The sequence below is a fragment of the Betta splendens genome, chromosome 19 (genome assembly GCF_900634795.4).
Source record: "Betta splendens chromosome 19, fBetSpl5.4, whole genome shotgun sequence".
NCBI classification, from domain to species: domain Eukaryota; kingdom Metazoa; phylum Chordata; class Actinopteri; order Anabantiformes; family Osphronemidae; genus Betta; species Betta splendens.
In genome coordinates, this window is record NC_040898.2 from 2,775,995 (window position 1) to 2,790,065 (window position 14,071).

General features: G+C 40.3%; 2 protein-coding genes across 3 annotated transcripts in view; one reads left to right on the top strand and one right to left on the bottom strand.

Moving 5' to 3' along the window:
- LOC129603358 (uncharacterized) overlaps positions 1–14,071 on the bottom strand; it is a 395,454-nt gene that overhangs the window by 291,189 nt on the left and 90,194 nt on the right. The gene's annotated exons all lie outside the window — the stretch shown is intronic.
- LOC114846115 (caskin-2-like) overlaps positions 1–14,071 on the top strand; it is a 73,753-nt gene that overhangs the window by 37,284 nt on the left and 22,398 nt on the right. The window contains exons 7-10 of the mRNA XM_029134897.3: positions 276–384; positions 479–587; positions 684–778; positions 8,137–8,242. Coding sequence (XP_028990730.3) covers positions 276–384; positions 479–587; positions 684–778; positions 8,137–8,242 — 419 coding nt within the window. The remainder of the gene's footprint in view (positions 1–275; positions 385–478; positions 588–683; positions 779–8,136; positions 8,243–14,071) is intronic.

The following is a 14,071-nucleotide window of genomic DNA, read 5'->3' on the forward strand; positions in this document are numbered from 1 at the left end:
AATCATAGGAAATGTTTGGTTGCTGTAATATCTAGAAAGGACTTTTCTGTTGATTACTGAGAATTAATAAATCATTGAAATACCACTTTTTGTTTAAATGTAAATAAAAGAATAAAGAAGATAATAATGCCTCTTGTCCGGTCAAAAAAAAAAACTTGCTGGAATCAAAATAACCTTATTTGGGGCTTGACTGTATCACATGTCGCATGAGTACATAGCAGTTGAATTGATTATCCTGTGAAAGTTGCTTGAAGTTTGACATTCACATTTTCTAGGTTGCTGTTGAATTCTGGTTTTGACATCAACTGCGCCACCAAAGCAGGAACAGCTCTGCATGAAGCTGCTCTCTATGGAAAGATGGAAGTTGTGCGCCAGCTGCTCAATGTGAGTGTGGAGAACAAATTGTCTTTTATTCATGATATACAAATAAAAAGGTTTTAAACTTTTTGTGTGCATTCATGCATGTGTGTTTGTCCAGGCAGGTGTCAATGTGAACCTGCGCAACACTTACAATCAAACAGCTCTAGACATTGTCAACCAGTTTACCACCTCAACAGCCAGCAAGGAAATCAAACAGCTGCTAAGAGGTTGGTAAATCTTCTGGTTGTACTGTATGTTCAGAATAAGAATCAGAGGAGTAGAAGGACTTTAGTTCCTGATGATGTCTTTCTGTCTCTGTGCAGAGGCATCAACTTCTCTCCAGGTCCGGGCAAGAAAGGACTACTGGAATGCCCTCGACCCGGCAGCCCTCACCCTTCTAACTGGAGAAGTCATTATGGTAGAGTGCTCGTTTGTTAAAGGAATTTTATTGATTTTCAACCTTAGGAAGTTCGCTTATATTGAGTAAAAACAGTAGCTCAGTGTAAAACTGTGGGATTCAATTCAGTATCAAAAATATATCCATTCAGTTAAAGTTAAAGTTATAGCACAGAACAGTAGTTTCTACTGCTGTACAGTACCTAGTGCACCAACAACTCGGTGGCCTCACTGACAAAATATTTAATTTCCTGCAGCTTCCTGGTGTTTTACTCTTAAGGATTAACTCTAATATATGCAGTCTGTTTAATACACAGACCTAATGACCCCTAACCTTAACATAAGTACAATGAACCCTGCTGTCAGAGTGTGAAACTACTGCATGTATGAATGGCAGTGCCACATCAGCCTTTTTGGCAGTACGGTACAGCTAGGGACACTGACGTATTTTTAGAGCTGATGATGATCATAGTAGGATTCCTAATGCGTCACGTCTAATGCTATACCTGTATGAACTAAAACCTCACATCACACCACTGTAGTGACAGCTGATTTGTCCATGGAAATGTGAAGGACGGCTCATTTGTCCGCAGTGCTTAGAGACAGATCAGGAAAAAAGTCCTGTGCTGATAGTAAATGTCTCAGAGCGCGAGATTGCTAAACAGTCTCAGCCACACAACTGCTGCTGCCACCAAGGTGAGAATGGTTTCTCACAACATCAGGGCTTTATGTGATTTTATGTGGTCAGAATGCTGGGATCTCATATGCTCAGAGAGTACACTCTGCATGTAACACTGAAAGTGTGACGGACAATCCTGAAATCTTCAGCATTGGTGGAGCACTGAGTCAAACGTCTGATGAATTGCTGATCATACCTGACTAGTGTTGATGCTGGAATGTTTTGGGTCATCATCAACATCGTAATGGGCTGTGATGATGACTTACTTGTTCGTTATATACTATATATACTTTATGTGATTATGCTACTTTCAGATATGTTTTAAATGTTTCAGCTATTTTTAGCAATTCTTCAGCAATACATTCAGCATGGAAGCATTCACTGTGCATTTTCCTATGGAAATGGTTTATCTAGTTATTATAGTTCGTCTGTCTGCATCTAACTACTCCTGCAGCTTTTTAATATCTTTAACACTTTCTGAGTTTTTGCTGAATTCTCAGCTTTTCCATTAGTGTGTATTGCATGAGGTAGAGTGCATCATGTCACAGCTAGAGCGTGAGAATAAGTTTTTTTAAGAAAGACCTTTTCTCTTTGACTTGCGATTACAGCCACAGTTTTCACTTTATGAACATATTTCTTTCACTTAGTCGTAGTCCTACTTGTCTTGTTTCTAATGATGTGCCTGGTTAAGCCATCAGACCTATACTTTAGTCTGTATCTGCCTCAAGGCACAGAGAGGTCCAGAAATCCTCCCATAGACTCTAATGCATTTACTCGTAAGAAGGAGAATTCGAATTTTTAAATCATAACTGTGGCCACAATTTTCACTCCACAAACATAAACCTCACACCAGTTGCTTATTGAAGCCTTGGGATTTATAAAGTGAAGTTATTTTTTTGATAACCCTTAGGGTTTTGTGGAGTTTCCTGCCTTTAGAGATGATTGATGATTGATTGACAGGTCAAGCTCTGCTGCTCAAACTCTTTACTGCTAGGTCTCCACAGTGTCTACACTGTCCATTCCTGATTAGAGCAGGTGTATACATTCAGCTTTGTTGACTTATATGCTTAATGTATTAGTATATTAGTAATCTATATTATAGAAGACGATATTTTAGAAAGTTTCATCTTTTCTGTATACTGCTCCTCTGAGCAGTGCTTCTAGCAGCTAGTGTGGCTGAGTGGAAAAAGAGCACGATCTGATGTAGGAATTTCTGTTTGCTGGTTTTAGCAGTTAAGCACACACATCCTCCAAATCCTTTCAGAATTAAAGCATAAGTCAAAATCATTGTTGTAGAAAATTTTTCAATTGCTTCAGCTTTTTATCCACCACTCATATCCTGTGGTTCAATGTTCCTTGACTCGGGAGTATGAGATCTCATTTTAATACCCATTGGAGGCAGGTTTATGCATTCAGTTCTTAATATAATTTCATTCATTTCCTTGAGATAACTTGAGTTATATATTTAATATATCATCAGACAAGAGAGACAGCCTCTCTTGAGGTGCTCCCTTAGTAGAAAGCAAATCCCATTTATTTTTTACAGACAAAACAAATCACTGCTCGTTGATGGTCACTCCCACACACACTCTCCTCACTCATGGTGTGCCACACAAAATAAAAACAAAAACATAAAGGACACATTACAACCATAAAAAAACAATATGCTAAATTAATTGCACCAGAGTTATAACATTTTTTGAATCCTAACTTTAAATATAGCGCTACAAAAACAAGAACGTTTTTTTTTACCCATAAGCCTCAGCGGCTCAGGGTGGCACTAACTGCTTTGGGCCACTACAATATGTAAAAATTGAAATTGCAATGATTGATGATTAAAATATTCTCATTTGCTTAGGTTTACACCTTTGAGCCTGTTGCAACATTCAAGCCTTTGTTTAATAAAATAAACATGTTAAAATGACTAAGCATTTCTTTCCATCTGGACGAAGCTCTTCAGCTATGTCGTCTTTTGCTTGTTATATCCTGTAGCTCAATGGTGTACGGTCTTGTCTTTGGACAAGAACAGGCAAAAGAGCAAGACTCTGATGCAGGAATTCCTGCTTCGAAACCCAACTGTGACAAGTCTTTCAACAAGATTCAGAAGAAGGGTGTACAGCACTAAAGTCAAATATTTTATAGTTTTTAATGAAATCAAACTGCTTTTGTTTTATTTGTGCACATTCAGCTTTCCAGATCTGATCAGCTATACATTCAACTAACCAGGTAGTTTTAGTAATGTTTCAACTAATTAGAAATAGTTAATTAGAATATTTTACAGTATAATAAAAAAAACACACTCCCTATCTCAAACTCTTTTCACAATAAAAGCAATCCAATTGCTTATTAGCATGTTTTATGCTTTTGAATGGATATTTACTGACACTGTTTTAACTTCACCACACACACACATCCTCCAAATCCTTTCAGAATTAACGCACAAGTCAAAATCATTAGCTTTTGTAGAAAATCTTTCAACTGCTTTAGCTTTTTATTCATCCACCACTAATATCCTGTGACAATGGTAATCAAATCAAATAAGTCCTTGACTCGGGAGTAAGAGATCTGGTTTTAATACCTATTGGAGGCATGTTTATGCATTCAGTTCTTAGTATAACTACATTGATTTCCTTCATAAATGGAGTTATATGTTTAACATATCAGTGTCAGGCTCTGGTTTTGTTTTCAGTGTTATTTTTGAAAGGTCTGCATTTTCATCCATCTTGTCATGTTGTAGTTCCACTTTTATTTTGAAGAACTTAGTTGTCATGTTGTTGGTTCCAGTTTCATTTTCTGTTTTAGTTTGAAAGGACTTCCTGTTTACCGCATTATATCAGTTCCCGCTTCACGTCCCGGTCCTAGTTACGCACACCTGTCTCGCATCAGTCATTACTCACCTGTGGATTTAAGCGCCAGTATTCACCATAGCCAGTTGCCAGATTGTCGAGTCATAGTACCACATTCCAGCGTTCACGTATAGTCATCTTGTTCTCTGAGCACGTCCATCATTGACCTCTGATTCCTGCCTGACCCTCGTCTGTACCTTCGCCTTGGACCTTCTGGTAAATTTCCTGACCGTCTGACCATCGAGTTTTGTCTAGCCCTAGCCTGTACCTCTGCCGAGTTTACCTGTGCATCGAACCTCTGCCTGTTTACCGGAACTGATCTTGCCTGTTCCTTTGTACCTGAAGAATTGAGACTCATTGTGTATGACCTGGACTGCCTGACTACGCCGATACAATAAACGCTGTGTGTTAACTATAATCCTCGTCCGCGCTGTGCATTTGGGTCCTTCTCCGTGTGTTCCTGACAATCAGCAACCTTTAGCTATATCATAAAAGAGTCATCTTTGACAAGTCATTCACACTGTTTTACACTTAAGCAATTAACCGCACACACTTTTCAAAGTAAAAGCACAAATTCAGATCTCCAACTTTATATAGCGATATTTTTACTTTCAACTGGTTTATTATGACTATATTATATGGCTATTTTAGAGTTTATTACTTAGGCACAAACTTCCTTCATATCCTTTCGAACGAAAAGCACTAATCCAAACCTTAACACTAAATAGCACATTTACTGCTTTTGACTGGTTTATTATGATTACTTAATGAGACTATATTACTATTTAGCAATGCACATGCTTCCTCCAATTCTCCAAGTTTTCCAAATTTTAAATTTTGCTTCCTCGTCTGCAGCTACTGTCAGCTGTTTTAAATGTTTCCACAACATTTAACTATTCTTTCAGTGCTTGGACTCTGTTTACCTAATTTTATACATTCAGCTATATTTCATCAAATTCAGCAATCCTTTACATACGTCCTTATTTTTAGCATTCCTTGAACTTTCCTTAATTTAAAATTCAACTGCTTCAGCTTCTTTTGAAAATGGTCAGCTCTGTTTAAACAACACCCAGTTTTGTTTAGATACATTCATCTATACATTATGTGATTATGCTACTTTCAGATATGTTTTAAATGTTTCAGCTATTTTTAGCAATTCTTCAGCAATACATTCAGCATGGAAGCATTCACTGTGCCTTTTCCTATGAAAATGCTTTATCTAGTTATTATAGTTATTCCGCATGCATCTAACTACTCCCGCAGTCCCCACTCCTTTCAGCTACAGAAACCATTCCAATATCAAAATGTTCAGCTTTTTAAGAAGTGAGTGTGCTATTATTTTTCTCATTCATATATTTTATATTTCTCTAAGTTATTAAGCTTTTTTCAACTTTTTTTTTTCACTACAGCCACAGTTTTCACTCTATCAATGTATTTTCTTCACTCGTTTGTAGTCATACTTGTCTTTATTCCAGTGATATGCCTGGCTAAGCCATCAAAACTATACTTTAGTCTGTGTCTGCCTGAAAGCGAACACAGTTCCAGAAATCCTCCCATTCACTCCAATGGAAAATATTCTCTGACTTCTGGGTAAAATCTCAGAGGAACAGGCATTTTTAAATTGCGACTGTGGCCACAATTTAATTTTAAGTCAAATAAATTTGACTTAATTTGAAGAATCATTTTACAGTATTTCACAATTGTCACAGTTTTCGTTAGTGTGCGAGTAAACTCTTGCCAGAGAACTTTTTTTTCATTCAAACGTAAAGTCTCCGCAGAGTCTTTCCCCCTACACCAAACATCAAGCACTGTGTTTGAGCCACAGTTTGACAGCTTTCATTCAAAACTTGATGAAAGCCATATTATATAACTCTAAGGTTGTACAGGCGACTAGAGCCTGAATCCATTCTGTGCATAGGTTTATGTTGATCTTGGTGTTATTGAACATTTAAACCCCTTCAAGTTAAAAAAAAAAACATTGAAATTAACCTAGAGTCACAACTTGAATAAAACGACTTTGATCTCACCTAATGCCATATTTTTTTTTTTAAAAGGAGGCTCCGAACTTGGTCTGTAGTGGAGCATCACATTAATAAAATTAAATCCTACCAATCAAGAAACGTCTAATAAAAAGATTTTTGCATTATTATATACAAGGCTACTATCATGCATGGACAACCTTGTGACGGCTGCTCCTTTAGCCTCTAGGTGACAGTGGAGCATACCCTTGGTCAGTAAGTCAGGTCACTCACCCTTTGCATTAGGTTAGGTTAGCTCCTGTTGAAGCAGTCATTTTTTAGTACTGTGGTGGAAATTTTCCATAAAGAAGTAGATGAGAGAGTTGTCCTTTTGTGCGATTTATTGAAATAATAAAGAAAATAAAAATAATGGGGAAAGCAAATAAAAAGCATGGATGTTGATCGTGCACATCAACAAACCAAAAACCAGCTGGGGAGATCAGTGCACACACCACAAAGGTGTGTTGCAAAGAGCCCACGATCCTCAAGTTGCTTCTGCCTTTTAGCTTCTCTGTCCGACTAGGGTGGAATGTCTTTCTAACCCAATCAAATTACATGCACCATCTTCTCCCTGTCGCAGTGTGTGTGAAGATTTTTACTTTCTCACACCTGCATTGCTGACATCCAACTATCTGTGAGAAAGGAGCACCTAGTCTCAACAGACAGAGACACAACTCCCCGACCTTGGGTTTGAGAGCTAGAGTTGAGAGTCTTTCTGGCAGAGACAACCATTGAACAATCTAGGTGAAATGTCAAATGCATACAGTAAGACAAAACATAAGATATTAATTGCAGAACATAAGTCATAACTCGTATAATAACTGCATAGAAATGCATAGAAATAAGGAAGATACATAAAAATAAGGAAGAGACAATTTTTCCCATAACAGTACTTACTAAATTTATTAGTCTGTTTTCTCCTGCTTTGCAGTGTTTTTGATTTCTAGTTAATCTTAGCTTTTGATTGTTTGTATTAAATGCATTGGATCCTGCTGAGGCCTTTCTTGTTCCCAGATGTAGAATTTGAGTTTTGTCCAGCCCTCCTGTGAATTACCGTTCTCTGATAAACTATTCTCATCTGTAAACATCTGTAAACTTTTTTTGCATTTAGACCCAGTTTGGTTATCAGTGCCTTTAGATTTTGAGTTAAAATTCAGTTTTCCCAAAAAGAAGTAGCAATTGTTAATAATTAAATTCACTATACCACTAAAGTCATCTAAGTTTTGTATTGTTGCATTCTGTTAAGCAGTTGGATGGACTGTTGCCTTTTACACCCTTTTGTTTAGCGACTTCTGTGACATTTTGACTTTCTCTCCACAGGGTTTGTAACATTTGCGTGACTGGCCTGCTGGCAGAACGACAGAGTTGTAGCTCACTATTTTAATTTTAAAAGCCTAACTTTTTACGGTTTTCTTAACTCCTTTCTCACACACTGTATCTAAATAGTGATGTATTTTTGTTACCACTAAACCTTCACACAAACAATAGAACTCTAAAATCGTTCTTTATATGTCAATAAAGCATTTTTAAAGTTTTGTGTTTTTCTTTAGGAAACATAATTCTGCAGCGTATTGCAACAATCAGATGAGTTTCATAAATTTAGGTATCATCACATTTAGCAAAACTGGAAAAGTAGAAATTTTTTAATAAATTGAGATGTCAGGTATTCTTAATGATGCTTGTGTCCATATTCACTTCAGTAAGTCAATTGTGTAGTCAAAAAGTGCAGATCTCCCCATTTATATTTTAAGTAGATTTTGTGTTGTTATGTGCTGTAATTGAAGTTTTCCACAGTTTATAATCAATGTGATCATGATTTGTTGGTGTGTGACTGTAGTTCCAGGGGGAACACTCAGACGGCCGATGGAAAGGTCACATCCATGACACTGAGCGGGGGACAGAGCGGTTTGGCTTCCTCCCAACTTCAGTGCTAGAAGTCCTCGGTAGGCAAGCAGATACAGCAGGCTCACAGCTAACATCTGCAGAAACTCAAAAAATTCTTAATTTACTCTGGTACAAAGTAAATTTACTTGCTTGTTATTTGGGATAAAAATGCATTTCATTGCTAGTATACTGCATGTGCAGTACTGGCATTTAAGTGGTCAGGGTTGAAGGTTCAAGGCTTCGGAACTTTTAATCCCAGTTAATAACGAACAATGGGCTCAAAACTTTTTCTAAAGCTACAGTATAAAGCAATAACATATTACCACACAGCAAGGGTGTCCAGGAAAATGTTTCCTTTACCCCTCGAGTCCACATCAGACAACGTCTGTCCAGCTGTGGACTGTGGTTGGTGGTAGACAAATGCTGGGTAACGTTTGGGTACTTGTCCTACTACTTTGGAAGCAGCTACAGCAGTCTCTCTTTAATCATTGCAGCCCATCAGTTGTCTGTGTGTGTGTGTGTCTCCTGTCCTATGGTTTAACAAGCAGTAGCAGTATTAGACTGAATGCTATATTGTGATGGACAGTTTTCCTTTTTAAGTATAGTATAGTATACTTATACACACGTAAGTAGTAATAGTTTAATTTTAGTTTTTATTAATCCTTCCTTAATTTTTCATGTTGCAGAGTTAGAGTATATACATATATACATAACTCACTACTACTTCTCTTGGAGTTTTAATAAATAAATAAGGATACACCTTAGGCAGACAAATAGAGAGGCAAGAGATAAATTGGGGTACCGCTGGGATTTTTCCAATTTATCTTGTTCATCCCCATTGAAGTTAAATTTATAAAGTAAGAGTAAAAATTAGAGTCGTTGTAATAGAAGTGAAATGGCCACCCCTAAATTTTCCAGCAGCAACCCAAATTGCTGATATTAAAGAAGCAGCTCAGTCAGCGAAAGCACTCGGAAGAGTCAAAGTGAGAGACACTCAATTGCAAGTAGAGTCCAACACCAACTTGGTGCTTTGTGAGTGTCGCCAACAGGTAGATCGAGACCAAACGCCCCGTTATTGTATGTACTGTCATTGAATAGAGAGTTAAAATGTAAAGTAATCCTCTTTTGGGAAAATATGGAAACTGATGATTTCTTAGCAAAACTCCAAAAACTAATGAAAGAGGAAGGAAACACTGTTAGTGATGTGCATGCTCTCATTTCTACTGACATTCCCAAGGCAGGATCTACTTGAGACCAAATTATGAAAATAACGCCTTTCGCTGTATGCAAATGTTTTCAGGAAACCACCCCACCCCTGCGGGTGAAGAGAACCTTGAGCAGTGGCTTGAACAAGCAGATCTCTTGATTGAAGAGTGTGATTGCTCTCGTGAAAGAGAATAGTTGAGAGCTTAAAAGTGCCTGCTTTTTAAATAGTTCAGGCAGTGAGGCAGAACAAGCCTGATGCCACCCCAATTGACTATTTAAAAGCTATAGCAAGTGTTTTCGAAGTCAGGTGAGGATTTGTATTTTGCTTTCCATAGCTTATACCAACAGACAAAAGTCCTGAGAAGATTACCGCACCTTCAAAATAAACGCACCAATCTATATTTTTAGGCTAATACAAAAAGGAGGGCTTTCTAGTAACAGAGCAGATAATGCCAGGATTGACCAGCTCATAAAAGGAGCTACAGAATCCGACCTGATGATGGGTCATCTGAGGTTAAGAGAAAGAAGAGACAACCCCCCTACCTTTCTGAAGCTGCTAAATGAAATACATGATATGGAACGACGCAAACTATGCACAACCGTGAAACAAGTAAAAGTCAATGACTGTGCAAAGCCCAAAGAAGAAGGGGTGCAAGAGTTAAAAGCAGAGATTAAAGCATTGCACTACAAGCTAGCTGAAATAACCACCCTACAGCAACAAAAACCTGCCGATATTAAAGTCAAACCAACAAACCTATCTATACAGTAGACATGAAAAGAAAAAGTTAAGTGCAGATGTTAAGGCAGCAGGTGCAACAACTGCAAAATCAGTTAACTGATGTCTGCGTCTCACAGTCCTCCACTTCGAGAACCAAAACATAGAGAATGGAGGACCAAAGACAGGACAAGAATGGTGGCAGTATAAGATTTGAATCGTTACTGTATCTGCTTCAAAGCTCAGAGAGTTCCAGAATTCTTCCCATAGAGTCTAATGCATTCGTCTGTGAGACCTTTTAGGAGAAATGCAGAAGTCCTATATTTTGTATTTGTCTTTAAGCATAAAACTGATACCAGTTGCTCATTAAAGCCTTGGCAACTTTCACAGAGCAAAGAGAATGCAGCTGATTTTCCTGCCTTTAGTCTCTATGACAACAGCACAGCTGCAGCTTTGACTGACAGGTCAAAATCCTGATGCCCATTGTAGCAGCTCGATGCATATTACTGATTAGTTCATTACACTGTTTGATTGTTTAGTAATTAATCAGACACTTCCTCTGAATCTTTCAAAATAAAAGCACCAATCCAACTTTTAGCTTTAATAGGACTATTTATGCTTTTTAGCTTTTAAGCACACACAGCTCCTAATTAGACTATAATACTGTTTAGCAAATACCTGCACAGGCCTTTTCCATATTCTTTCAAAATTAAAGCACCAATCCAAATTTTTAGCTTTAATAGCACTATTTTTGCTTTTGAATGGATAATCATGACTGGTTAATATGACTGTTTTACAGTTTAGCTATTAAGCACACACAGCTTCTCCAAATCCTTTCAAAATAAAAGCCCCAATCCTGATCTTTAGCTAAAGATAGCAATAATTCTGCTTTCCAGGTTTATTATGACTAATTAATTAGACTAATATACTGTTCAGCAAATACCGGCACAGGCCTTTTCCGTTTCCTTTCAAAATAAAAGCACCAATCGGATTATTTAGCTTTAATAGCATTATGTCTGCTTTTGACAAGTTATTTTTATGACTACTTAATGAGTCTATTTTACAGTTTAACAATTAACCACAGACATTTTCTCCAAATCCTTTCAAAATAAAAGTACTAATCCAAATATTCAGTTTGTATACCAGTATTTCTGCCTTTGACTGTTTTTTATGACTAAATAATTAGACTATTATACATTTTAGTAATTAGGCACACACACACACTTCGTGCACATCCTTTTCAAAATAAAAGCACAATTCAATAATGCCTAAAAAGCACTGCTTTGGATTGGTTAAATGAGCCTTTTTTATTGTTAACCTCTGTTAACCTGTGATAGTTCAATTTCCATTACCATATTCACCTTTGCATCAGGTCTATTTTTTAACTATTACAATCTTCAGCTTTATGTTTGTTATCAATATACACGTCGTCCAAATAATTTCAAAATAAATGCACCAAACTATATTTTTAGCCTTAATAGCACTATTTTCTGCCTTTTAATAGGTAATTGTACTTAGTTAATAAGACTATTTTAAAGTTTAGGTCTTAAGCATACGCACACCTTAACGAAATCCTCTTAAAATATCAGTCCAAATCTTTAGCTTTCATAGCACCATTTCTACCTTTGAAAGGTTAACTGAGACTAGGTAATAAGACTACTTCATAGTTTAGCAATTAAGCAAACACACCTTCTAGAAAGTATTTCAAAATAAAAGCACCAATCCATATCTTTGTCACGGCTTCCGAGGTAGCGGACCCACATGCACAGCAAAGACAAGACTTGAGTGGTAACGCAGTTTACTTAATTCGTGGTCAGGCAAACGAAGGTCAATACACCGAGCAGGCAGGTACAGTACAGACAGGGTTTAGGCAAGCGGTGGTCACAAGGCAGGCTAGGGTCAACTTACGGCAAGGCAGGATCATAGACGAGACAATAATCAGGGTCAGGAGAAGCAAGGTCATACACAGGTTCAAGATCATGAGGATAAACGCTGGATTGCTGACTAATGCACATAGACAATCTGGCAACTGGTTGGTGTGAGAGGTGGTGCTTAAGTAGTGGCAATTGATGGTTAGATGGGGAACAGGTGTGTGGTCTGGAGCAGGAAGTAAAGCTGGCAGTAACTAATAATGGCTGAGGCAGGAAGTGACAATAACATAAAACCGGAAATGAACATAAACAATGGTGCAGTGACTGAGTCCATGACAGAACCCCCCCGTCTAGGGCGGATTCCTAGACGGCCCAGGGAGGTCCGGGTGGGCTTGATGGAACTCCCGGATGAGGCTGGGGTCCAGGATGTCCCGTGCCGTGATCCATGATCTCTCTTCTGGTCCGTACCCCTCCCAGTCAACGAGGTACTGCAGCCCACGACCCCGCCGCCGACTGTTCAGCAATGCCCGGACCGTGTAAGCCGGGCCCCCATCGATGAGCCGTGGTGGAGGAGGTAGGGGCGTGGGGGGAACCAGAGGGCTAGAGTGGAATGGCTTGAGTCGACTGACGTGGAAGGTAGGGTGGATACGCATGGTTCTAGGCAAGGAGAGTCTGACAGAAGATGGGTTAATGATACGCTCTATGACAAAGGGTCCAATGAATCTTTGAGACAGCTTACGTGACTGGGTCTTGATGGGTAGGTCCTTGGTGGAGAGCCACACCTGCTGACCTACGGCATAGCTGGGTGCCTGTGATCGATGACGATCCGCTGCCCTCTTGTGGCGCTCTTGGCTTGCGAGCATAGCGCGACGCGCCCTTAACCAGGTGCGTCGACAACGGCGAAGGAGGGCATGTGCGGACGGGATGACGACCTCCCCCTCCAATGATGGGAAGAGTGGGGGCTGGTAGCCGTATGCGCACTGGAACGGTGACAGACCTGTGGAGGAGCAAGGCAGGGTATTGTGGGCGTACTCCACCCAGAGGAGTTGTTGGCTCCAGGTGGATGGGCTGGTGGAGGCAAGAAGACGAAGCCCGGTCTCCAACTGCTGATTGGTCCGCTCCGTCTGGCCGTTGGACTCCGGGTGGTATCCGGAAGTCAGGCTGACCTGGGCACCGAGCAGGGAGCAAAACTCGTGCCAGAACCGAGAGACAAACTGGGGTCCTCTATCGGAGACCACGTCCTTGGGGAAACCATGGAGCCGGAACACGTGCTCAAGCACTGCCTGAGCTGTCTGCTTGGCTGACGGGAGTCTGGGCAGAGGAATGAAATGGGTCATGCGGGAAAATCTGTGTTACCCCCGGAGGGAGGTAACCCGGTGACGAAATCCAGTGCTATGTGGGACCAGGGTCGATGAGGCACGGGCAGAGGCTGGAGGAACCCCGGAGGGCGCTGGTTTGAGGTCTTGTGGGTCGAACAGACTGGGCAGGCTGCCACGTACTCCCTGATGTCTTTAAGGGCTGACGGCCACCAGAACCGACTGCCCACCACAAAAGCCGTCCGTTGGACTCCCGGGTGGCAGCTAAAGGTGGAGGTGTGGGCCCAGTGGATCACCTCCCCCCGAAGCTCCGGGGGCACGAACAGCCGATTCGGCGGGCACGCTGGGTGTGGAGGCAATCCCCGGGTGGCCTCCTTCACCCGAACCTCGACAGACCAGGTGACCGCCCCTACTAGGCAAGATGCGGGCAGGATAGTCGATGGCGTCTCCACCTCCTCCCCTGACTCGTGGACTCGGGATAGGGCATCCGGCTTGGTGTTCTTTGACCCTGGACGGTAGGAGAGGTGGAAGTTGAAACGGGAGAAAAACAAGGACCAACGGGCTTGGCGGGAGTTCAGACGCTTAGCGGTATTGATGTATTCCAGATTCTTGTGGTCGGTGAACACCAGGAACGGCTGCTCGGCGCCCTCGAGCCAGTGACGCCACTCTTCCAGAGCCACCTTGACCGCGAGTAGTTCCCGGTTACCAATGTCGTAGTTGCGTTCTGCAGGGGAGAGTTTGCGGGACAAGAAGGCACATGGATGCAGTCGCCCACCTTCA